The 27,354-nt window shown below is 40.5% G+C and overlaps 1 protein-coding gene across 4 annotated transcripts in view; it reads right to left on the bottom strand.

Annotated features, from left to right (window-relative positions):
* Positions 1 to 647: 647 nt before the first annotated feature.
* The window catches only part of Shisa6 (shisa family member 6), a 300,596-nt gene continuing 273,889 nt past the window's right edge, over positions 648 to 27,354 (bottom strand). For 2 of the 4 annotated variants that reach the window (XM_048366490.1, XM_048366492.1), the window contains 3 exons: positions 6,746 to 6,802; positions 2,263 to 2,415; positions 648 to 1,198 (listed from right to left, as the gene is read on the bottom strand). In XM_048366490.1, coding sequence (XP_048222447.1) covers positions 648 to 1,198; positions 2,263 to 2,415; positions 6,746 to 6,802 — 761 coding nt within the window. The remainder of the gene's footprint in view (positions 1,199 to 2,262; positions 2,416 to 6,745; positions 6,803 to 27,354) is intronic. The other 2 variants (XM_048366491.1, XM_048366493.1) reach the window with 1 other exon arrangement.

The raw sequence follows: 27,354 nt of genomic DNA, 5'->3' as shown, positions 1-27,354 counted from the left end.
CCAGAGGTTGAAGGGATACAGAGCCGAGTTGAGGCTCTCAAGGGTCAGAGCTGGGAAGGGGAGGGTGGGGATCAGAGTTCAGCAGGCAAAAGAGAATCATTATTGTGCTTATTGACACAGCAGCTCTCTGGCTGAGAGCGAGCAGGCAGTTTTTAGGCACTAGAAGATTTCTGTGATGCGGTTCTAGGTAAATGAATGAGACCGAGGAGCCTGTTGGGTCAGCCCACTGACCATGCACACTGGCCATTCAAACCCAGGCAGCTTCAGATCAGGGTCATTGGAAGGTCTTTTGGCTGACCGAATCTACAACTGAATCCCCAGGGGAGGGAGAGGGACATGGGATTGAAGGGTCCAGACTGTGAGTGGGGAGAGACTGGGGCCTTGTCTTCATTTGTCTCTTCACTTCCTGTGGACTGTACTGGAAGAGGAAGAGAAACTCACTCTAGATTCAGGGCCTCCTATATTGGGTCAGGCGGTGGTGGGAGCTGTGTCAGTCCAGGGTATGGCTTTTCTGGATCACATCAACCTCCCCCCTGCTCCCACCAAGAGGACCCAGGAAGGGAGAGGAGCAAGGCTGGATAATCTGCTCCTGATGCCCTCTTTTGCCCCATGCCACCCTGTCCAGTGGCCCAGCCCTGCCTGGCAGGTCACACAGTCACTTCGGTCTTGCTGGCTGTGTAGCAGGTATGGTGACCTGGGATGTAGTGCAGCTGCTCTACCGTGTTGTGTCTGCGTGAGGCAAAGGCATGGCGCTTGGCTGCTGTCTGGCTCTGGCCCAGGGTGGCATAGGAGTTATTGGAGGCACTGGGATGGGAGTGCATCTTGGTCATGCGGTAGCGGTCCAGCACTGGTGTGGACACAAAGACGTCTGTGTGTGAGATGGCCCGCGACAGCGACTGCTCAGGGAAGGCTGTCCGCTCAGGGGACAGCAGTGGGTCCTGGGAGTGCAGGCGCTCCGTGGAGAGCAGCTGCTCATCGGACAGGATGCGGTCATACGGCATGCCGAACTCATCTGGCAGACCCCGTTCTGGAGACAGGACTCTGTCCTGGGACATGGCCCGGATGGGCCGGCGGGGTCGCTCCCGGGGCAGTGGCTTTTGCTGTGACATCTGAATGACATTGAGGGGGAGCGTGCCCCTGGCGGCCAGGTCTGGCAGGTGCCTCCGCCTCATGTAATACTCATCTGCCTCCTTGTCGGCTGCAGGGGAGACACAGATACAGATAAGGCAATGAGTGACATCACAGCCAGGACTCAGGTAGGGAGAGCCCATAAGCCCTCTTGCTCTGTCTCCAAAGATAATATAGTTTATAGAGGAAGATATGGAGGCTCAGATAAGCTGTGTGTTGCTGCTCCATTCCTTGTGCAAATCAATCTCTGGACCTTACCAAGTGCAGATTGGAACTCAGAGAACTAAGGACCACCTTGAATAGACCTGGGTTAAGGCACTTCCTGGACCCCCTGTGAACTCTTGGTAGAGCTGATGACAAGGCCAACTCTGTGGTCCTCTGGTTCCCATCATATCCACACCTCCTTGGATAGAGGATGATTCTCAAGTCTTGCTAACACCCCTAGAGTGGCAGCTAGTATCTTCTAGCTGAAGTCTAGAGCCTCCCTTTGTGGAAGCTAGGCCACAGAACCAGCTTCCATCATGGAATAAAGATGTCCAAGTAGGAGGCCCTTGTGCAAATGCTAATAAGCTGGTAGCTTAGGAGCAGAGTAACACCTTCTCTGGAATAACAGCTCAATGCACAAGAAGCCAGCTCATGGGCATCCAGCCTCCCCCACAACCATGTATGTCATCAGCCTGCACATTGTCTGCCTGTGCCCACAACCCAGCCAACTTGTAACAATCCTATGAGGGTACTTCAAATTTAGGTGTTCTGACCCCTTCTCCAAGCTCACATCACCTGCCCTCATGACTCTTAAATTTAACTCAGGACACTTGCAAACCTACATTGCTCTAAATTCTAGCAATGGAGTCTCATACAAATAGCCTCTAAGGTCTCGGACAAGTATCAGAATGTGCCTGCTCTTTAGGCCATGGAGAACAGAAACCACTGATGGGTATATTCTGCTTACTGAGCTCTAAGATAGACTCAGGCCTTAAAGAACAAAAGCAGATGGCTTTTCTATTCTCCTCTTCAATGTACAGCCCCCTTTTTGTGCTCATAATTCCACAGATGGCCTCAGGTATAGGATCATCCTCTGCTTAGAGTATGCCTTGGAGACACCAACCTCAACCTCAGGAGAACCTGACTTACTGAGCCTCTTCAGAGACGAGTACTTGCTTGGGTTGGTCTTTACTGCAGACTCATATGATGGGGGCAGGTGGGCCAAGTTCTGGAATGAGCGGGAGAAGGAGAGATCGTAGGGCTCTGTAGCTGATGTCAGGATGTTGTTCATCCGTGGTTTCTCTGAAAAACAAAACAAAACAAAGGAAGGGTATATTGAAAAGTGATGAGAAAGGCAGGCAAGAGGAAATATTCAAATTCTCTCTTTCCACTTTCTGTTTCATCTCCGATTAGAATTCCCCATTCTGCTTTCCTGGTCCTTTATGCCAGGACACAGGAGGTTCTGTGACTTGATTTCCCTTGTGTTCAGTTACAGTAATCAAGTTCAACTGGGAGCAGATGCTGTTGTAGCTGCCTCTGTACCCCACTTCCACCCCCACCCCCAGCAGATAACTCTTACTTGAATGGAAGACTCAGCTCTGGGAAACAATGGCAGACATATCCCCAAATTATCTGAGGGAAATGTAAGCCTTATGCAATTGAGGAACATCTTCAGGAACATCATGTTTCTGTGTGAAAGTTCTCTCCCTTTCCTATTTGCTCTAGGAAAATCTAGTTCTCAAGTACAGACAAATCTGTCTTTGGAGGAGCTGTACTTACTGTAGAGGAACGTGGTCTAGTACTCAGCTCCCCTCCAGCTCCAATCCAAGCTTCATTCATGGTTTGATCTACCTCTGTGTCAGCTGCTTTTACACTGGGCCTCACCAAACTCCAGACTTCAGGAATCACATGGTCTCTTATTTTAATCCCTTTCTTACAACCTCCCCCTCTACCAACATCTAAGCTTTAGAGGAAAGAATATTGGTTTAAAAAAATGCATGCCACACTATTCTCTTTTCTTCCACTTTCCCTGAGACAGAGCCTTGAGATTCCAAACTCAGTAGGAAACAGTGGAGTGTGGTTCAGTGCCATGCCTGGGAAAAGATGAAAGGAAGGAGTGAAGGACAAGATGGAAGGGAAAGGAAGTGGATGGCTAATGGGGGTATATTACAGGGTGCGCTGAGCTCTTAGGCCAGGTTTGAATAGCATAGGAGAGAGGAAGTGCATGCTTGGGTGAGGGAGCAGCCATGAGTATGTAGTTCTGAGAGGACCAGAAGTCCAGGGAAGGTATACAAGCAAGCCATCATGCTTATCTGACAGGAAGAACAGGAGTCACAAAATGATGTCAACAGGTGTTTGCCCAGAAGATACTGGTACTATTCCCAGAAATGAGGTCATTTGGAGCTTGGAGTTTAATTGTACATCTCTCTGTCCTCTAGGACTGGAATACTTCAAGGCCAGAGAAGTCTTGAGAAAGGGCAGATTCACTTGGGACAGATGTTCAGGAAGACTGATTTTTCCACACCTTTTGGTAAAGAATACTGAATTTTATGATGCAAGAATTCTGTGGATCCTGGGAGAAAGTGAAGCCCTTCCTAAGTCTTATCCAAGGGCTGCCCCCAACTATTTGGAACTCTTGGCATCTCTATCCCTGCCTGCCTGCATTGTCACCCCCAGCTTTGGGGATGGAGCCAGGGGATTTCAGCCAGTAAGCTGGTGTTCATGCCAGCTCAGTACATATGTGAGGGGGTGGGGAATGCTCTGCATCCCTGAGAGATCAGAACATGCTGTACAGAAAGAGCCTCCCTGGCATGGATCAGGACAGATGCCAGGAAGTAGGGTGCTGCTCCATAGACTTGGTTAATATCCACCAATCCCTTAGCTCTTGTTTCTTCACTTCTCATTATGTTGGCGAATAAACTTCCTTTTGCTTCTTGGCATCTTACTCCCAACGAGGGCATTGCTTAGCTCACCTTCTTCCAAATGCTGGAACACACACACACCACTCTCAGTGAGGCTAAAGCTAGTTCTGTCTTTCAATCCTGTCCTTGCCACAATTGTTCTAGGCCCCTGCTCATATTCTACTTTCTGTTGAAATGTCCTCCCTTACTCTTCCTCTATCAAATATTCCCTTCACTCAAAGATCTTAGCTGTGACTCTGTCATCTCTTTTCAGCCCACTATATATGTTCTGGCTCTCATTCTTCTAGTCAATTCTATCCAAGTTAATATCTTTAAGAATTTGTCTTGGGTTGATTTTTTTTATCTCTAATGATTATAATCTTCTTGACATGACAACTTTGCTTCCTTCATATTGCATGGCCCCAAATAAGGATCCAGTTAATGTTTATTGGCTAACCAACTACACCTAAGCCCCCCCCCCCCCCCGCCCATGCCCATCTTAATAGTTGTGCCACCCATTTCTGGGGAAAGAGGAACATCCAAAAATGGAGTGTAGGCAAAGCTCTGGTTCCTCTGCATCATGAACTTATCAAGGGAAGATTCTGGGACCTACCTACCCACATTTGCTTGCACTGTCTGGAAGAGAAAAGACAGGAAGGTAAAGAGAAGGATGGTCCTTCCTTTTTCATTCTTTTAATGTTTTTAAAATAAAGCAGTTATACGAAGGGGTTTCAATTTAACATGAGAGTTTGTGAATACAATGCATCTTGATCCATTAGTCTGTACTTGTGTTGACATTTTCCAAGGAAACTTAGCTTGGTGGTTCTTTTCAGAGTGTTGCTGAGCAGGTGGGAGTTCTCGCCACTATTTCTTAACCTTTGACATCACCCAGACTTCCAGGTTCCCTGTTCTACCCTCCACAGATTATCCTCACTTCCCAAGCTTATTACTGCCACCAAAGCTCATCATACATTTTTAGTTTTAACTTCCCTTTAGACTGCAATTATGCATTCCTGCCTACATGCTGTATTTTTCTTGCATTTCCTATAGTTACATGAAACATGAGGTGTCCAGATGTAAACTCTCCATTGACAACTCCATCCTCTATATACACTGGCTGCTGTTGGTTTTTTTTTTTGACAAGGTGTTGTGCAAAAAGGGTACAGTTACATAGTAGGGCAGTGTGTACATTTCTTGTGGTATCTTACACCCTGTTTTTCTTTCCCTTCCCTAGGTCGGTAGACATATATACTATGCATCACCACTTCCAACCTTCTAACCAACCTTGGCTCACCTTTTATTCTTCTACTCATCATTAGCTTTCTCTGGTCAAAAATCACCAAAGCTTTCCTAATTCTTTCTTTACACGATTTCATATCTCAATCCCCCTTTCTGCTCTCACTGTCAGCATCAACACTGGTATTAACTTTTTTTAACTAATATTTCCAATTTCTCTTCAGGTTGTTATACATCCTGAAACATTTGATATATTGCTGTTTTCATCACATATTTCTGGTAGGTCCCAAGCACTGGAGGGGCACATTGAACTGTCTACTCTTCACTCTATTAGCTCAATTAGCCACTCTATGCTGACACATGGCATACTCTGGCATGAGAGTGGAAGGCCTCTCTTTCAGGTGGCCTGTCAAATTTATCTTTGAGATTCTTGCTCATGAAAACTTTTTAATACTTACTTTTCTCTTTCAAAGCAAAGAGACAAGAGATGGGGGGAAACAATGGAAAGAGTTACATTGATCAAAATGCATTGTATTCTTAAGTTGATATGTTGAATTAAAACCCCTTTGTACAACTACTTAAAGATAGTAAATAATGTATAACTAAAAAAGAGACAAGAATTACTGATAGTTCACATGGCCACCTTATATTCAACAGATTTGGTGCATATCTGTGTGTGTGTGTGTATGTGTGTGTGTGTGTGTGTGTGTGTGTGTGTGTTGGTCCTGCGACTTGAACTAAGAGCATGGGTACTGTGCCTGAGCTTCTTTGCTTAAGGCTAACACTGTACCACTTGAGCCACAGTTTTACATCTAGATTCTTTTGGTAGTCAACTGGACGTAAGAGTCTCCTGGGATTGCCTACTTGGGCTGGCTTTTAACATCATTCTCAGATCTATTTCCTGAGTAGCTAGAGTGATATGTGTGAGTCACAGGTACTTGGCTCAACTGAGTTTTGAGTAGGTATCCCAAATAGTTTTTCTCAGTGGTTCCAAATTTTATGTTGTCATCAAGTAGGAAAGTATTAGAACTCAAGAGAGAAACATGGTTTTTACAACCTTTTAGTGCTTTGCTAACACTGCTTTGGTGTACAACTTATAATCTCTTCTCTTGCCAAACAAGCTTAGATTAATTTGGAATTTTATCAAATCTTAATTAGTTTGGGGAGATTCAAGATAGTTTAACCCAATCTATCCTCATTTTTGAATGATACCATAAGTAGCTTTAGGCAAAGAAAAGCATTTATCTTCTTGCTGTGCACATATGGAATTTATGACTGCTAGAAGAGATATAAATAACAAATAAAATGAGGATTTTTTTTGAGAAAGGGAGGAGATTCTCTTTCATAACAGAAAGCCATTCTGATGTTAGAGACAGAAACACTACAGGGACAATGGTTTCAAGGGAAGAACACTGATGCCCTGAGAGGCATCCGTAGTTAGGACTGAGCCACTTAGAATGAGGATGGAATACAGAGTACTCTCAATCAGCTCTCACCGTGTGTAGGGGTCTGGGTAGCACTGCTTAAAATCGGATGCTTATACTGATGATCACCTGAAAGTCATAGAAAAGAAAATTTTAAAGACGAGTTTAGGCATTCTACTATCTCTCCAACATAACAGCATTTCTGTTTACCTCTACTGTGTTTTTTTTTTTTTAATGACTCCAGGGAAACCCTCTAAGAAAGGTAAGAGATAGTGTTTTAGTCTCAAAGAAATCTGTCCTGCTGTTATTGTATGTCTCTTACAGCATCTGGGTTTCCTGTTACCATGGTGACCTCCTACCACCAGCTCTGGCTCTGGATGACCAGCCATCAAGGCTTTGCTGAGGCAGGAGGGGAAGGGGGAGGGGGAGGGGGAGGGGGAGGGGGAGGGGAGGGGGAGGGGGAGGGGGAGGGGGAGGGGGAGGGGGAGAGGGAGGGGAGAGGGAGAGGGAGAGGGAGAGGGAGAGGGAGAGGGAGGAAGAAGAGGAGGAAGAGCAGCAAATCAGAGAACATTAGACAAGGATATGTATGTGATATGGGGACCAGGAAACGTGAAGTAGGTTATTTGTTGGAGGGGGAGGATGCTAACCAGGGAAAGGATGGATGCCCTAACTTAAGATTTTTATATGGTGTCTGATGCATCTTGAAATGCAATGAACTGGTTTGAACTATGAACTCCCTGAGATCAATCCTGGGTTATAGGCCACATGACACAACCCAGTGGCTCAAAATTATTTTATTTATTAGTAATCACAAAGTCAACTTAGATTGACTGATCCATAGAGTTAATGGAGTCAGAGTTGCCAAAGCACAGAGTGAAGGACATTCCAAGAGCTTCTAAAACCTTTGAGGGAGGATTTGGCTTGCCTCTATAGTACACTCCAACATCTAATTATTGTTTCAAATCAACATTGTATTTTTGCTTTTCATGGGTGTGTGCATTTAATTTCAACCAAAGTAAAGGAAATAAAAGGCATCTATTTTTTAATCTAAATTATGGATCATTGCTCTGTCATCTTCGCAGGGATAGAGTATCATCTCCATTTCCATCTTCTGTACTCTATTTCTTATACTCTGGTAGCTCTAGCTCCCTCTTTATCTAATCTTCTCTACATATGGAGGATCCATATGTAGACATTTCCTTGAAATTCTTGCCCCTTTGCCCAAACTATTAAGTCTCAAAGTAAGTGTGTCATTTTATTCTCCAGTGCTGAACTTCATGTTCCCACCACCAGGTTTTCTTAGGAAAGTGAAATTTCAGTAATTATGACCATATCCTTCCTTACAGCTTCCATATTCAATGAACCTCAGAGTTTTCCTGTAGTCATGTCCCATATCCACATACATATACATATAGACACAGACACACATATTTGGTAATCTCTATGCATACACACACACATTTGGTACAAGTTCTCTTAGCTCCATTAGCTCTAGCCATTTCCAAGATAAATTACATTTTCCCTCTTCTATCAGACAACATTCTCAAAAAAATGATGAAATCAGATAGTCATTTCTTTTTTTTTTTTTTTTTGGCCAGTCCTGGGCCTTGGACTCAGGGCCTGAGCACTGTCCCTGGCTTCTTCCCGCTCAAGGCTAGCACTCTGCCACTTGAGCCACAGCGCCGCTTCTGGCCGTTTTCTGTATATGTGGTGCTGGGGAATTGAACCTAGGGCCTCGTGTATCCGAGGCAGGCACTCTTGCCACTAGGCTATATCCCCAGCCCAAGATAGTCATTCCTTTATTAACAGTGGACTATTATTATTCTAAAATTTGAAATTATCTTTAGGTAGTGTACCAAGGGGTTTAAATTTAGCATGTCCATTTATGAATACAGTAAATCTTGATCAGTGTCACCCTTTATATTATATTTCTTTTGAGATAAAGCCTTTCTATGTAGCCCAGGCTACTCTCAAACTCTCCATCCTCTTACCTCAGCCTCTTGAGTGCTAGGATTATAGGCATGAATCCCCACATCCTGAAATTGGATTCTAAATTAGCCAGGATTCTTTGTCTTAAGACAGATAAAATTATAGGCAGAGAAAGAACTATTATCCAAAGGTTTGACCAGTTCTATGGGGCACACCTGGAAGTCAACTAGCTGGCCCCACCTGTTTCTCAGTCTTGGGGCCACGTGTGGCTAAGATGGCGGCGCCTAACAACAATGCACAGCTGCTACAAGTGTCTTTGGTTATAACCCGGAGCTGGTTCTGTGGGCTGTGACGCTCTGGCTCTTCTGCCCTTGATGGACAGCTCATGCCTCCTCTTCCTGCCGATCTTAGACCTGATTGGTTCCTGTGCCTTATATTAGTGGCACGTACTTCCCCAATAAACGAGATCTTGCGCTGACTTGACTCCCAGGCTGTCTGATTGTCCTCTGGTGAGGGAGGGCTGGGTGCGGTCGGCCTGCCGACCCTTTTCCTTTCTTGGTTCCTGTGGTTGGGGCATACCTTTCTCCCTGTCTCTCCCGCGGTTCGGGGGAGCACGGGGGCCTAAAAACCCCGACACAGTTCTACCTTGGACTTGAAGCTAAACAAGAAGCAAAAAAGGAAATAAGAGATAAAGTGATTTTCCTGCTTATCTGACTCCAGAAGAAATGAGAAAGCCAGATTCATTGTTTTTCTCCCCCAACTTTTCCCTCTCACCCTCTTTTTCCCCTTTCTCCAACCTTCCCTCCCTCCTTCTCTCTAGTTTATTTATAAGCAATATTTGTTTTTAGCATTAGGAGATTAGACAGCTCAGGTCAGAGGAGACAGTTGTAGTAAATGACAAACACTTCTAGATTTCTATCTTAGAATTAAAGTGACACTGGAAAAGGGTTACAGACAATTCATAGATAATTATTTTGACAACCAGTTGTGCTCCATGTCTTTTGCTAAACATTTTAATGTACATTTGCTCTTTTGTTATTTTTATAGTTTTCATTGTACCTTTATGGAGTTTGTTATGGTTATTGATTATTGGTGCATCTGAACAGTGAGTGATCAGCTTGAAGTTTCCTACTACAAAGTAATGACAAGGTGATGGAAACATGAATTACCTTCATATTACCAGTGCACATTGTATTCATGTATTGAAACATCATATTGGTTCACAAAACCATATACAAATAATCTATGTTAGTCAAAAAAAATTTTAAATAATGGAATGGAAATGCTTACTGATCTGATTATCACTAGTACTCTCACAGAGCTGTTTTGGTACCTGCTATCCAATCTCTTCTCTTCCTCTGCCTTCCCATTTTCCCTACGTCTAAAAGTCAATATTTAGCTATATTCAGATCAACTTTTAACATTTTTACCTATGAGTGAGAATATTCAGTGTTTATCTTCTCTGTCAGATGTATTTCACTTACTGTAATGTCCTTCATTTCCATTTATTTTCAGAGGCATTTTTCTTTTTTGCACCAACTAATTCTCACAATGGTCTTTTGTGACTAGTGAGAGGAGAAAAAGAATATATATTGCTGGCCTATTGTCTTCCAGATTCTGTATAGAATTCTCTAAATATGTGAACTATAATCTTTATTGCATTTTAAAATCAAATGGCATCACAGTGAAGATAGATGTCTTGAATTTTGATATTTGCCACATATGAGCAAGATTTCATCTTCTGTTTTAATCTCACTTGAAAACATTTTTTGTTAACATTTGAATTTTTTCCTACATTAACATCAAGGAAGAATATTTTAAAGTAAATTATAAATATGAAAATCTAGAATGCCCCAAGATAACCATTGTGACATTTTGTTTTTATTTCCTTTTAGTCCTCTTCATCTATAAATCCCTGCATGTGCTTGTCCACACATGCAAGTACATACACATACACACATACTTAAAATTACAATAAATAATTTTGTGCATGTGCTATTTTTTTCGGACAAATTGTTGTTCTTAAGATGGTTTTAAGCATGATGAGGAACCTATTCTGGCACTTGTGTAAAGTAATAAATGTATAAGTCTATTCATGGCAATATTTTTACCTTAGCAAAAGCAAGGAAACCACCTAAATGTTCATACATTTGTGTATATATACATACATACATACATACATACATACACATATGTGAACATGTATAGGTAGATAAAAATATATTGCTTCCTCATTGCAAGCATGATGCAATATTACTTTAATCATTTTTATATTTAGTGAATGGGATATCCCCAATATGTTTTATGTTAATGTACTTTGAAACATTTTCTTTGGCTTCACAATAATCTTTCTAAGACTAGTTATTTATTTCTATATATCTCTTAAGCATAATGTATTTGTGTAAGTATAATATATTAGAATGTAGAAGCGTGTATTAGAGAAAGTATGTCAGAAAATATACTTAGCTGAGTGCCAGTGGCTCATGCCTGTAATCCTAGCTACTCAGAGGGCTGAGGATTGTAGTTAAAGCCAACCCAGGCAAAACAGTCCCAGTGAGAATCTCATTTCCAATAAGCTACTCAGAAAAGCCAGAAGTGGCACTGTGGCTCAAATGGTAGAGCTTTAGCCTTGAGCACAAAGAGTCTCAAGGACAACACCCAGGCCCTGAGTTCAAGCCCCAGGACCAAGGGGAAAAAAGAAAATATACTTAATGTATTTAAGTATATGTAGGCATTTCTATTTGTTTTACTATTTAAGCTGTTTAAACATTCAATAGTGTTACACCAGAAACCTTAACACAATCTTTGGCCTTGTCTCATTCCCTTCAGGCAATAACTAAATGTGTTTCTAGCCAATTGCCTAGGTCTCATCATGTTGAAAGGTTTTCTGTTCTTGGTACACACCCTATTTGATTCTTGTGTCTCGTTATTTCACATCAACTCTGGATTTCATTTGCTTATCATTTATGTATATATATATATTCATAAAACAAGTATAGATATTTTTGTGTACTAGCACTGTCAAGTTTCTGTGTTAAGATAATTATTTTTGTAAAGCCGAGTGAATAGCATTGCATCTTTTTTCCATGCCTTGGAATTATTAACATAACATTCGTAACATCTGTTCCTTGGTGGTCTGAAAGGAATGCAACAATTAAAATGCCTGGGGTCTCTGAAAGCTCCTTCTGGGAGCTCCAAAGGCTTGGCTTGTGTTATTCCATTGACTATTCGACAACAACTTCAGAAAGTAGATATTGCTGTCAGCACCAATTTAGAGCAAAGAAAACTGAAGCGATGGAGAGACTTAATATCCTCCCCCCTCCCCCAAGGTCTGTAGCCAGCAGGTGAAGAAGAGCTGACAATCTTGGCAGGCTGGCACTAGAGCCCAGTTCTTTAACAAATCCTTACCCACTGTGTCTTCTCATACTTGGCAACATGAGCCTTGCATATTGATTTGTTCAAGGTCTGTAGTTCTAAATTCAATTTGCAACTCCCATTTTTCTTAAAACAAACAAACAAACAAAATCTATTGGATGTATAATCGCTTATGAGCTTAAAACGATAACCCCTCCTACAAAACTATGAAAGAGCATGCCCATTTTCTTGTGCTTTTTTCCCCAGTGTCAGTATTTTCTAGAATAGCACTTCTAAAGAACTATATTTTATAAATATTGATCCTTCATTATTTTTAATCTTCAAATCATTATTTTATAATTTGGGATGTGTTAGTTTCTGCCTCTTCATTTTCTTTGGTCTGGTTTGTTATTATCTAATTTCTTGGCTTGACGCCAGTCCTTTCATGTTTTCCTCTTTTCTGTTAAGATAATATAAGGTCTTTAGCTGTGAATGTCTCTCTGGCACTAACCCAAGAGAATCAACACTCAGGGTTCTAATTCTTGTGTTGTAAATGATCTGTAATTGCGGCCTTGGCTTCCTCATTGACCAAAGAGTTATTTAGTAAGTGTTGCTTAGTATTTGCAGTTGTTGGTTTGAACTTTTGCCATTATTTTTCAGTTGTTGTATTGTGGTAAGAGAACAAGGCCAGGCCAAATTTTGCTTCAGGGAGCTTACTGACATTTCCTTTGTGAGCTAATAGAAGATCAATCCTTATAAATGTTTTATCGGTACTTAGGGAAAAGATACAGTTTCATTTTGTAGAGTACAAAATTGACATCTATCTATTAAATAGGACACATGAAATCCATTACTCAGTCTCTCTATAACTTAATTCATTTTTTGCCTACTTAATCTGTCAAAGACTGAGGGAGTTGTGTTAAGGATTCCCATGACTTGAGTCCCTGTCATTTTCTCTTTTATATATTTCATAGCTACATTGCATAGAAAAAAAGACTCATGATGCTATGTCTTCTTTGTAGATTGCTCCCTTTATCGATGTGAAATAACACACCTGTTCTATTTAATGTCTCCCTTTGCCTTGAAGTTCACTTGATCTGATATATTGCCAATCCAGCTTCCTTTTTGTTTGCATTTGACAGATAAACTTTGCCTATGTTTTTATATCTAACCTTTCTATATCATGATGTTTTAAGCTTGTTTCCTTTTTTTCTGAACTATTATTCTCTTTCTCCAAAACCTACCACATGTTCCTTATGGAAAATGGTGGAAAATACAATAAAGAAAAAGTAGAAAATTTACCCCTATCCATTTTTTGGTAGTAGTGAGATTTGAACTCAGGTGTGTGTGTGTGTGTGTGTGTGTGTGTTTATATTGTGTGTATATATGTTATGATAATCACTACTCAAGAAGTAGAAATTAGGAGGATTGTAGTTCAAGGCCAGCCTGAGCACAAGTTAGCAAGACTTTATCTCAACCCATAAACTGGGCAAGATTGTTCATATCTGCAATTTGTGTTAGGTTGGAAGCATAGATAAGGGGATCATAGTCTGAGGCCATCCCAGGCAAAAAGCACAAGACTCTATCTGAAAAGTAACTGAAATGAAAAGGCCTGCCATTGTGGTTCAAGTGGTACAGCACTCGATTAGCAATAGAAAACCTTTGAAAAGTGAATTTGTTTCTACCTCACCATGTGCATGTATTTATGTACATATCACAATAAAACATTCTGATAAATAAAAAAGTAAAATAAAGTGACTATCATAACATCAACAAAATTTTGTTTCCTGCTGAGAATAGATGGATATATATATAAATATAAACATAACTATAGATATAGACAGAGATAGGTACAGATATAGACAAAGATTAAAATACATCAATATATAAATGTAGATACAGTTAATTAATTTATGTGGTTTGCTACTTTCTGGGTTGTGCTGACAGCTAAAAGTGATCTCTCTTGCTCATAAAATGTCTTACCTTTGGGCTGGGAATATGGCCTAGTGGCAAGAGTGCTTGCCTCCTACACATGAAGCTCTTGTTTCAATTCCCCAGCACCACATATATGTAAAACGGCCAGAAGGGGTGCTGTGGCTCACGTGGCAGAGTGCTAGCCTTGAGTGGGAAGAAGCCAGGGATGGTGCTCAGGCCCTGAGTCCAAGGCCCAGGACTGGCCAAAAAAAAAAGAAAAAAAAAAAAGTCTTACCTTCTATTAGAGTATCTTCCCCTTTCTTGCTATAATTGTGTAAGGTGATCTTGCCATACCCTCATGCATCCCAAACTTAAGGTGCGAGTACTGCATTTGTCCTGAATCAGTTAGAACTATCACACTAGAAGTAAAAAATCTTTATGAGATTTGATTTCTCTGTACGGTTGGAATCAGGACACATTAGGAAAAGGGTAGCTCTGAGCAGCTAGGTGGGTTTGGGAGAGAGAAACTGTGGCTTATTGTACTTTCTCCAAGTGGACAGTTATATCTCTAGTCTCACATGCTCCCCAGAACCTTACCATTCTCTGCTTAGAGTTGATGAAAATGTAAAGAAGTGAAATTGGCTTCTTGAATGAATGTAACATACACAGAATTGATGTTAAATGACTCCTTGGGCTAGTTTGCTAAGATGATAAGGCTTTCCACTTGGTGCTTTGTCTCCACACAACTCAGCCTTGGATCCCAGCCACCAGGAAGCCCATATGACACAAAGAGGCTCATGAACCTCAGCTCAGGTCTCAGTCAGTAGCCAACACCAAGTGACTTCAGATGACTCTTCTCTCCTTCTAGTTATCAGATCCTAACCAAGTAAAATAGAGATAAGCTATTCCCAAGGAATGGTGCCCAAACTTTTAAATCTATAATGACATTTATTGTATCACTTTCAAAGTTCAAATGTTTACTTGGAGGTTGTTGTTGATTTATGTGCAAGTTTAATGACTATAAAAAGATAGTGTAGACTCAGTTTCCCCAGAGGTAGCATTTTACACAAGTTTCCTACTAATTGAACCAGAATATGCATATTGATTCAGTCACTTCTATCTCCACAAGGGTTCCTCATGTTGCCCTTTCATGGTAATTCCCATTTCTTTCCTTCGTGTGTGTGTGTGTGTGTGTGTGTGTGTGTGTGGTTTGTGTCCTTTCCTTAACCCCTGCCAGTCACTTAACCAGTTATCATTTCTCAAATCCAGAGTGTTGTGTAAATGGAATCATATTATGTGTAACCTTTGGCAGTGGATTTTCTTTCACCAAGTGTAATTCTCTGGAGATCATCCAGTTATCTATGCATTAATGTTGTGTCTATCAGTTACTCATTCCTTTTTATTGCTGAGTTTTAAATGCTCTGTTGTATGAATGGACCACAATTTGTTAGCCATTCACTTGTTGAAGGACTTTAATGGATTGTTTTCAGTGTGGAGATATTATAAATGAAGCTACTATAAACATTCATGAGCAGATTTTTATGGCGGAGTAAGGCTTCAGATAAATCCTTAGGAGCCTAGTTATTACATTGTATAGTACTTAACATATTTTTCATGATTTTTTGTTTGTTTTTGAGACAAGATCTTCCTATGTAGCTCAGGCTGGCCTTGAACTTGGGCTCCTCCGGTCCCAACATTTCATTTGTGGGATTACAGGCATGCCCCACAGTACCTGTGGCTGTACCATTTTACATTTCTATTGGAAAATCAAATGGAAAGGTAGATCATTTATATATTGAATTATAATGTGGATAGTAGTGCCATTATTTTTTATTGTTGCTATTTGTGTCTATGACAGATGGATAGTAATATCTTATTGTGGTATTCATACTTATTTCCCTAATAGAGATGATCTTGAGCATATTTGCATGTGTTTACCTGTCATCTGTTTATTCATTCTTGTGCCATTTTCTAATCAGATAGTATTTCCTGTTATATTTTGAGAGTTCCTTTTTATGTCTCACAGTAGTTCTTTGTTTCATATATGGTTTGCAAATGCATTCTCCCAGTTTGGAACTGTATTGTCATCCTTTTAATAGTCTTTTGCAGAGCAATTGTTTTCATTTTGATGAAGTCCAGCTTATATTTATTTGCATATATGCTTCTACTTTCAACCTAAAACTTTATTTTCTAGCCCCAGATCCTAAAAAACATTCCAGTTCCTTAATATGTTATGTTTACATTTTGCATTTAAATACATTATCCATTCTGAGTTAATTTTTGTGTCCGGTATGAGACTTAAGCTGGAGGTTTTGTTTCTTTCCCCTACCTTCAATTACTCCAGGATTATTTCCCTGTTCTAGTTCTTTTTACATTGTGTCAGATGGATCTAATGGCAAGAACCTATTTCTAGGTTTTGAATTCTGCTCCATTGATAGGCATGTCTTTTCAAATGCCAAACTCTCGCTCCCCTGCCTTTGGCCCCTGAGTGCTGTGATTACAAGTATGTACTACCATGCCCAGTAGCCTGTAAAGTTTCATTAGTATTACTACTGCTACTACAAGCTAGACATGCTAGCAAATGATTTTTGTCTTTTTTTAAAAAATCACTATCACCTTTACATTTGAAGGTGAACTTTGATGTTCTTAGCTATTTTTCTTTTAGTTCTTAGAATAGTTCTTCCCAGAGGTCTCTGGCCACCATTGTTTTGCACAAGAAGCCAGGCATAAGTCATATGGTTGTTCCTGTGCATCTGATGAGAGGGAAGTAGGCTACCTATGCTCTAAATCTAGGGAGCCCTTTTGACCAAAGAGGCACAGATGCCAGGACTCCTAGTCTGCCTTTCCACAATGGGACCTCTGTGTTGATGGTGGGGATACAGAGCAGCCCTGGGCATGGAGGTCTAGAGCGAGTAAGCACTCTCTTTATTTTACCTGAAGCTCAGTCATTTTCTAAGCTTCTTGTATCATTATATAGCTTTGCTCAATATATTTTATTCAAGAACCTCCAGGCAGGCAGATCCATAGGTGCTTATGTATAAATATGTAAGCGGAGATTTATTAGAAAAATTAGTTCACATAAATATGGTGATTGAGAAGTGTAAGAACAAAATGTCCTATGTTTTAGCAATGACAGATTGTTCTAAAACATGGAACCAACCTAGATGCTCCTCAGTAGACGAGTGGATTTTCCTGAAAATGTGGTACATATATACACAGTGGAATTCTATGCCTCCATCAGAAGGAATGACACTGCCCCATTCGTAAGGAAATGGAAGGACTTGGAAAAAATAATATTAAGTGAAGTGACCCAGGCCCAAAGAAACAAACCCTATGGTGTACCTTATAGGTAATAGCTAGTACATGATTAGGCTAGTCATAGTAGAAGATCAAAATACCCCAATAGCTACACCCACATGATCACATAAGATGATGGCAAGTGAAATGAACTCCACATCACAGAAACAAGAGATATACCACTGTTGTAATTATTATGAACATGCCATGTGAAACCGTACCTTTTGTATTTTTTTCTTGTCTGTTTGTTAGTTTTGTTTAGTTTTGTTTCGCTTGTATTTCCTTCCTGTGGTTGTACCCCCACTACCACTATATCTCATCCGAATACCCTGGATACTGTTTATATGTGTATTAGAACTGGGGAAGGGAAAAGAATATCAAAATTGAGAGAGAAAGGACAAAAAGACAAACCATTCCAAAAGCAATACTTACAAAACCATTTGGTGTAAATCAACTGCATCTTGGGGGGGGAAAGGAGGTGGGAAAAATAAGGGAGGAGGTAACAAGTTGAACAAGAAATGTACTTACTGCCTTACATATGAATCTGTAACCACTCTGTACCACACTTTGACAATAAAGAAAAAAGTTTAATAATATTTTTTTAAAAGAACAAAATGTTTTCAGGCCTTAAGGACACATCCAGGCTGATAGTTCTCAGTCTGGTTCAAAGGAGTCCTTTAGGCTCCTTAGAGGCACTTTGAGAGCTACTCTTGGAGAGAAAATGTCTAGGGGATGGAGAATCTTCATTGTCCTTGACACCCCAACTCCTGCTGCACCCAGAGCAGTTTCATTCCCATGTGACTTCATTGGAAGAAACATTAATCATTCCAGAAGCAAGTTTAAAATTCTACTGAGGCCTAACACTAGTGGCTCACACCTGTAATACTAGCAACTATGGAGGGTGGACCCTAGTTTGATGCCAGCCAGGGCAGGGTAATCCATGCGACTTTTATCTCTAATTAACTACCAAAAAACTGGAAGTGGAGCTGTAATTCAAGTGGTAGAGCAAAAAATGCTCAGGAATAGCTCCAAGGACCCAAGTTCAAACCCCAAGACTGGCACAAAGAAAAAGAAAAAAAGTAAGAAAGAAAACTACTGATGAGTTTCAGATGTTTTGTTTAACATATGAACAAGAGTCTGGAGAAGTGAAGTGAGCTTTCCTAGGTGACAAAGTTGTTGACAAAGACAAGCCTCATTCCCTAAGATCCTAAGTTTTTATTACATATCCTTGTCTGTAAGTTTGTGTGCTATTTTCAAGTCTCTCTTGCCTTTCTCCGGCAAAGTTTCAAAGGAGCTGTTGTGTTTTCTGGTTGCTACGTGCCTCTTTGCTTGATAGCTTTTGCTGTCAGTGTATGTCTGGGCTCCATGAAGTATTATGAATTCCGAGAGAGTGGAATTGTGGCTTTTAGTTCTGGGTCAAATAAGCTTTAGATCTTCATATTACATTCTTATTTTCAAGGCTCTGAAAAGCCTATTTATAAATGGCCATCCATAAATAAATATCCAAAAGCAACCCATTTTTATTCATTATTTTGGCCATAGAGCATTTTTGTTTTTCACCCAACAAAATCAGAGTGTATGTAACAAACGGAAACATATTCATTTTGATCTTGGGGGGGGCAGGTTTAATAAAGGACAATATTCAAAGTTACAAGAAATATATAGGAAATCTCCAGAGCCTATGGGGAGGGAAAGCAGATCTCCGTTTGGAGACCCAGTAGGATTCTTGACAATGTGCAGAGAGGTAGCCTGGGATTTGAATATCTCCACCATACTTTTCTCCACTCCTGTTCCTATTTTGGGGTATTCACCACATATAAAGCTTAGACAACAGCCAAAGAATAACAGAGCCCAGTGAAGCAAGCCCATTTAGACTCAAAGGGAAAAACTATTGTCAATCCACTCTGAAAAATACTACTCTTATTACAAAGATATCCAGTGTGGAGCTGGGGAGATGGCATTCTAGGTAATGGAATGAGGTTTGGTGTGTGGGAGAAACAGTTTATATAGAAAGGAGAATGGCAGATGTCATGGTGAAAGTAGGATAGGAGGGCAAATCCCACATTTCCCCCAGAGCTTTTCTATGTAGTGGTGATAGGTGGTCTGCTAAATTTCACACACTGTCTTTCTTTGGACTTAACAGCAGATAACATCTCTGCTCCCTCAATTATCAGTTTCCCCCATCCCTCTCGCTTTTTAGTGAGTCCTAGATCTTGGCACAGTGCCCAGTCAGGGCCACCAACCACCCTGATGGATCAAGCAGTATAACATAACAATTAATTAGTGCTCAAGACTTATTGATCAATATGCTGTCAAGACCATAAAGTGAAAAACAATCAAACTGTGTGAAGGAAGCAGAGAAGCAGGTGGAGAGGCTCTTCCCACACAAAAGCATATGGACCACTAGCACCAGTAGATTGGGCTCTGAAAATCAGACCTTCCTTCCTTTCCTCTCTGGCTGAAGTTGATGGAGCTCTGACCAGGAGCTTCTAGGCATTGATGCCAAGTTTGACTACAAAGGGAAGTGTCCAGTTATTTCTTATGGAAAATAAGACTATGCTCACAGATGTGTGTACTTGCATTTATGTGTTTGTGTGTTTGCCTATGTATGTGGGGAGGGGATATGTGGCATGTGCCTACAATCCCAGCACTCAGGAGACTGAGGTGAAGCCAGCCTGAGATACGTAGCAAGACCCTGGTCTGAAACAAAGAAAGGAAAAAGTAAGTAGGAAAGAAAGAAAAGTGGAAGGTAAAGGAGGGAGGAATAAAGGAAGGAATTTGGTTTGGGAATTGTGGCTGATAATTCACAAGGAAACTTGATTTCTGTTCACTAGACCCTAAAAAAGCTGGACAAGGGGATAAAATGACTACCTCAAGACATAAGAAGTATGTAACTGGGCACACCACCTGGTCAAGGAGATGCTTAAAATACAAAGCAAAGAGGTGATGAAGGCTGTTAAGTCTCAGGCCTCAGGAGTTACACTCTTAAAATTCTTTATCTTGTGCAGCTTTTAACTGAACCACACTGTGAGCAATGCTGCAGCTGTAGTTGTTCATGGGCCAGACCTGTTTCATCTGACCCAGCATGACAGGGACTCACCGGACATGACTTTCCCTCTGGTCTCTCAGCTGTCACCACCTCAGCTCTTGCCTCTGGAATGTCTTCCATCTCTATTGCTTTCTTCCTCCTCACTTCACCCAAATCTTTCTCATCACTGAAGATAAAATCCCAGTCTCAGTTCCATGAAGTTATGCCTGCTTCCTTCAATGTACCCTTCTGATAACTGGAGAATTTATTACCACTGCCATTTGGCTTTTGGTTCTTGCTCATATACTATCCTGCTTCCCTATTTCTCCACATCACTCATTTACTCTTCCAGGGGTGATTAATTACTCCTTCTTAGAAGGCTTTTCTCTTCAACTACTGATACAATTAACATTTCTAGGAATGAGATCAATTACAGCTCTTTCTATTTACTTAGTGCAATACTTTCTGGGCTCTTTTTTTGAATGATGAATGTAGAAGTAAACACATAAACTCTTGACGTAACAAAACATGAACAAGAGAAGCTGAGTACTGGGTAGCTCACATCTGTTACCCTAGCTACTTGGGAGAGACTTGAGCTTGATAGGATCATAGTTCACATCCAGCCTAGGCAAAAGTTCACAAGACCCCATTTCAACCAATAGCTCAGCACAGTGTATACCTGTCATCCCAGCTATGTAGAAAGCACAAAGATGGGATCATGGTCCTGGCATGCACCTGGGCAATACAGCAAGACTCTGTTTCAAAAGTGACCAAAGAATGGGTGCTGGTGGCTCATGCCTGTAATAGTAGCTACCCAGGAGGCTGAGATCTGAGGTTCACAGTTCAAAGTCAGTCAGGGCAGAAAATCCCATGAGATTCTTATCTCCAGTTAACCACTAGAAAACCAGAAGTGGAGTTGTAGCTCAAAGCAGTAGAGTGCTAGCCTTGAGTGAAAAAGCCCAGAGATAGTTCCCAGGTCCTGAGTTCAAGCCCCATGACCACCACCAACAACAAAAATAGTAATAAGCAGAGTAAAATGGACTTGTAATATGGCTCAAGCAGTAGAGTGTCTGCCTAGCAAGTGCAAAGCCCAGAGTTCAACACCCAGTACTGCCAAACAACAACAAAACCCCAGTTAACCAATTAAACATGGACAGGAGCCCATGATGATACCAGGTTATTGCTTCTCCTACTTTTCTTCTTTTCTTCTCTGCATTCTTCCAAAGTAGGTTGTTTATAGGTTGTAATATATTACATGTGTCTGAGTATGAGGGTATATGGAGGACTTAGGCAACATTTCTCCTACAACTGAAATCCAATCCACACTTGATACTTCTCGATAGCCCAACTTGGTACATTGCGATGCCTCCTAACACAACCTTACCACCTAGGTGGCATGATGAACTCCATGTGGAGAGGTAGCTTGGGAGTCTGAGTATCAAAAGATGGGATCCTTCCAGGATGACAGGCTGTTTGTCAATGACATTATGAGGTCATCCACCCCAATGTTCTTTTCCAATCTCTCTCCTTTCCCTCCCCATTTCAGGCTCATCTCCCACTCTGTCATTCATGGTTCTCATTAAGGGTCTCTTGCGCCCTACTCCTGAGAATCCATTGTGGTGTGAGCTTTGCGTCCCTACTTCTGGCAGGGATTTTCATTTTCAATTCTGTCTGAAAAACATGCAACCCCATTTGTTGTCCTTCCCACATAGGAAAACAATGTGTTTTTTGCAAGACTCACTTAAAAAGACAAACTTTAGGTCTCCTTGGGGGAGCTGCTGGCCACCTGCTGTGATCCACCTCTTCAAAGAAGCTTTGGCACAGATGAGCCAATCTTCTCCCAGGAGAAGAAGAGGCTGTGTTTGTTCTGCTTATGGTTATTGTAATTACCACAAAAGGAACATTCACCATCCTCTACTCAGCTCCAGGGAGCTAATCCTCTTGGCAATGAAGCAGGCTCAAGTGTATCTCTGAAAATGTTTTCAATCACACTAGTGAAAGACAACCTTGGAATGTACTGAAACTACATGACAGTGGGGCCAGGTATGAACATCAGAGGTAAAATGATGAGGTGGATCTGAGGAGGGTAGGTTGGATGTAGTCTCTATTACTAGGCTTAGCTGGCAATTCAAGTGGATGCCTGAGGAAGTGAGAGGCCCTATGATATTGTCTCAGAAGTAGGATTGTTGTGAAATTTCTTTATAACTTTTAGATTACTTCCCCTTCAATCCAGGTAACCTACCCTACAATCTCTGAAGCTCTGATACAGGCCTCCAATGCATATATTAGATAACATCAAGTAACTAAATATTTCAAAATGTGACTCAAATGGAATAATTGACACAGGAGTAGCATTGCTATTTCTAAGGTGTTCAGCCTTTCGAGAAGCATCAAAGTATCCCTCATACAAAATAAATAATGATAGAATGTGCATTACCTGTAATATAAAGATGTGTAAGATACAGGATCCTATTTGCCTTTAGGGAGTGAAGTTTTCTGGGATCTAGGATCACACTAAACTTATTTATTCTACATATTATAATATCAACTGGGGAAATTCTAAGTCTGGTGTAGCACATATTGCTATTACAGTATTAATGGAGCTGGGCCATTCTTCTAGGCACCCAACATCTGTGTATAGGTTGCTTCTGCCTTAGCTCAGAGCAAGCTACAGCATCATTGATGGTGGTCCTCTTGCTCCCTATTGTAGTCTTTCTGTTCTCTCACCTGAAGCGATCATCACATCAGGCACACACAACTTGGCAGAAGCTAACTACATGGCCAGGAAGGACAGTTTAGCTTTCTAAGACCAAGAGTTGGGCACTGAGTGCCCTTTTCCTTTGGGCTATCTTGTATAACACTGCTTCCAGGTGGTAAATCATGACCAGCTGGAGAGCAGAACATGCTGGGGGTCCTTTGCTCTCCTATTCCTGTCCTCTGATCTCTTAGAGTAGATCCAATCCTCCAATTCCTTGCTAATATTTCCATTGAACTCCTATGTACTGCTACTGAAATAAGGATACTGGGTCTAAATGGTGCCATCTTGGCAATGTGGTGGATGAGTCTAACTGGTACATCTTGGCTTCTTGGTGGATGAAAGTGAAGTCCTACACCTAGGTTATGGGCGTGCATGAATCCCTGGAGGCAGGGGTAGGGACTTGGACCACTTGGACCTGCTAGACATATGCCATGAACTCCGGAGACTCTTTGAATTGTCCCCTGTTCATAGCCCTATTTAGGCCCCCCACCTGCTCAGCCACTATTTTATGTGGTGCCTCATGTCTCCTGATTCTGGATTCTCCTCAGCTCTCCATTAGATTAAGTCAGGTTTGTTACGATTGTTTTTCTGCTCGGTCTTTACTACCCTCATGGCTCAGTTTCCTAACAGTATTAAGTATATTTGAGGCTGCAAGTCTTTTGGGGACACATGTACACTCACAATTGCTGGCTTTCTAATAAAAATTCCCTCTTTGTCCTCTCAAAATATGGCTTCTCTGTATCTCATGATCGACTTCCCATATAACACTATCACTTTCCTTAACTGTTTTTTTTTTCCTTCCAGGAAAATCCTTTGAATTTCCTCTTCTTTCACATTACCATTTGTTTAGTTCTTTTCTTTTCATTTCTTTTTTTTTTTTTTTGAGAGAGGGTGTCACTGTATACCTAGGATTGCCTTAAATTTGTGATCCTTCCTGTCAGCCTCCTGAGTGCTGTGATTATTGGTATGTACTAGCATACCTGGCTTCACTTGCTAAATTCTTATCAATTCTGAAGTTCACCTTCTTCCATTGCAGCCTTCTCTAATTTCTTCCATTGCAGGTGATCTCTCCCCAATGCTGTGAACTCACCTATGCTCTGTAACTTCTACAGGGAGACTTACCACATTTTTTTATGCTGTTATAAGTTTTGTGTACATGGCTTGTCTTATCTAACCCACTAAGTTCCTTAATGACAACAGGTGATAGAGAATTCATCTTTATATTTCCCAGGGAGTACATCATATTGCTTTTACTTCATGAGTATCTATCAGATGAATAAATGAAACTGTTAATCTGAGCATCTAGGAAAATAGGAAGGTACATCAGTCAAAACCCAATATACTCAAGACATACAACTTTTTTTTTCTTTCATTGATAGTGGAGTTTGAACTTGTTCCCCTTACTTGCTGGGTTGGTACTCTACCACTTCAGCCATTCATTCAGCCTGGTTTTGGTATTTATTCTGTGCAGGATAGCTTCAAACTTCAATACTCCAGATCTCAGCCTTCTGAGTAGCCAGGATTACAGGCATGAGCCATTGGTGCCTGGCTTTCAATAAATACTATTAAATGAAAGAATAAACATGTGTATGGCTTGACTCAAGAGAAATTTAATAAATCTAGAAAGAGGCTTTTTAAAAAACTGGATTTTAGATTTGGGGATGAGAAGTCAGAGAAGTGGTCTCCTTTTGTGTAAAGAAAGGCCATTAACAAACACTGGTGATGAACTTCATGGTGAGAATTACTGCTTTGGCCTGGGGCTAGCCTCAGATCAGGATCCTTCAACGTGTGCCTTCACAGTAGCTGGAATTATAGGTGTGTACAACATGTTCAGCTTGTTTTTTTTTAGAGATCGGGTCTTGCTAACATTTTCCCCCAGGTTACCTTTGAATGATAATCCTATCTCTGCTTTTCAAGTAGCATGTAACACTACCACAAGCCAGAAACTCTAAAACCTTATTATCAAACAATTGTGTTTCGAAATATACAATGCAAGCTAGATGCCAGTAGCTCATCTCTATAATCCTAGCTATTTCAGAGGCAGAGTTCTGAGGATCAGGGTTCAAATCCAGACCAGGTAGATAAATACAAGATACTCTTATCTCTAGCCAGCAAAGAGGCTCAAATGATAGAGCACCAGCCTTGAGCAAAACAGTTAAGGGCCAGCATCTATGTTCTGAGTTCAAGCTTTAGTACTGACATAACAAAATGGATAAATACAATGCATTATGATTACTTATAGTCTACATTCTATGCAACAGATCCCTGAATCTTATTTCTCCTCACATTATTTTTAAATCTGTATACTGCTGTCATTTAATAAATGTAAAAGAAATCAAATGAACTTGGTGCATTATATTTGTGATACATATATAATATATATGCAATATATGTATATATGATTGATATATATGTATATTTGATATATTTGATATATATGCATGTGCTGTGTATGCTATGTATATATGTATGATATATAGATATCTTTATAATTGTCTATTTATAATATGTGCATATGATATATAGATATTTATATCACTTATAGACACATATAGATATCTATATAATATGTAAAGTTCTTTATACAGTATCTATATCATATATATGATATAGATATAACATTCTTTATGTGTGTTATTTTATTCAATAATTGTAGCAACTCCAAGAGGTAGAAACTAATATTCTTCTCATTAATAAGGATTGATGAGGATACTGATACCAGAATGGCTTGCTTAGGGAATATAATTGTGTATATGGTACAGTCTAGTGACCCAAACACTCCACTTCAGAGCCATCTTCTTAACCTGCACTAACCATGTCATAGCTATATGGCTATTACTACCCCTGATGCTGACCAGTGCTGCACAGCTTCCCTTATCATGGGCACATTCTACTCAAACCTGACTTAAAGTCAGAATGGGTCCTCTGGAAACTTGCCCATATGAACATTGCAATAAAATGAGGAATATCAGTGGATGCTGCCCATGAGGGAGAAACAACAATGCGCTCACCATTTGTGGTACAATATCACTTGAGCTTGTCAGACACAGAAATGCCCACCATCATGACAGAGATCAAGGATGAAACACAGCCTTGCAGCCTTGCTTTCTTTGTGAAACATTCACACCCCACTCTTTCTCTTTCTCATAAGTATAGAAAGGATAATGTCTCAAATAAATGACCAGCCTTGATAACAGGCATGTCAATGATGCTGCTAGAATTCTATAGCCTGGTGTTCTTAGACTTCCCTTCAAGGGTGACAAGGCAGGGAAACATGCAGGAAGCACCTAATGTGCATTTGTCTGGTTTCTTGAGCAGTTGAAACCTCTACTTTCCTTTCTGGAAACAACCCCAGCCATTGCAGTCTTTCAGTTTTAGAAGACGTATAATTAACACATGTAACTGTTAGAACATTTGAGAAAAAATACTAAACAAGAAAACAAAAATGTGTGTGTGTGTGTGTGTGTGTGTGTGTGTATGTGTGTGTGTGCCTTTTGCCTAGAAAAACAGCACAATGCTGATCACACTATTTGGGGATGTGGCCGTTTTTTTTTTTTGTCAATGACAAAATAATGTGAATGGTTTTTCAGATCAATATGCAACACTTCTATGATTGTGAGTGGTAGCCTACCATTCAGTTCCATAAATACATCATAATCTTAGTGGTGGTGATAGTGGTTTTCTTTAAACCAATTTCCTGTTGTTCGAGATTTTAAGTTGTTTCCATTTCAATGTGTATAGGTTTTGTACCTCATTATAGGAAGATTTTAATCATTTTCCTTAGGGAAATTTTCTAGAATTAGAATTAGGATATAAGAAATGTAGTTTTAAAGGTTTGGGGTTAATTTCTTATCATAATTACTGTTCCAATTGATTGTTTTTCTAAGTGGGCATGTAAAAACCATTTCACTCACCTTGAATTTCACTAGCATTTTTCTTTCTTGCAGAGGTTGAGAAGGGCATTTCTGTCTATTGGAAAGATGTGAGTTGGTACCCAGTTTTTTTTATTAATTACTAGTGTGATTATTTTCCCCCTTTCTCCTGTGTGTGATAATGGAAATATGTTTGATAAACATTTTTAAGTAGTTGTACAAAGGGGTTTCATTTTCACAAAGCAGAATATGAGTACAATGTATCTTGTTCAATGTCACCCTTGATAAAACATTTTGTGTGTATAGATGTGTGTGTTATGGCTTGAACTTGGAACTTGGCTTGAATTCAGTGCTTCATGCTTCTTTGTTCACAGCTGGTGCTCTACCACTTACTTGAACCACACCTTGAGCAATATATTGTTGGCTAATTGGTGGTAGAGCATCAAGGACTTTTCTGCACAAGTTGGCTTTGAACTGTGATCCTTCTAAGGTTTCATTATCTTGAGAAGCTAGAATTGCATGCATGAGC

Source organism: Perognathus longimembris, chromosome 17, assembly GCF_023159225.1.
Source record: "Perognathus longimembris pacificus isolate PPM17 chromosome 17, ASM2315922v1, whole genome shotgun sequence".
Lineage (NCBI taxonomy): Eukaryota > Metazoa > Chordata > Mammalia > Rodentia > Heteromyidae > Perognathus > Perognathus longimembris.
The sequence above is the reverse complement of the archived record's forward strand: the minus strand, read 5'-3'. Positions and strand labels throughout refer to the sequence as shown.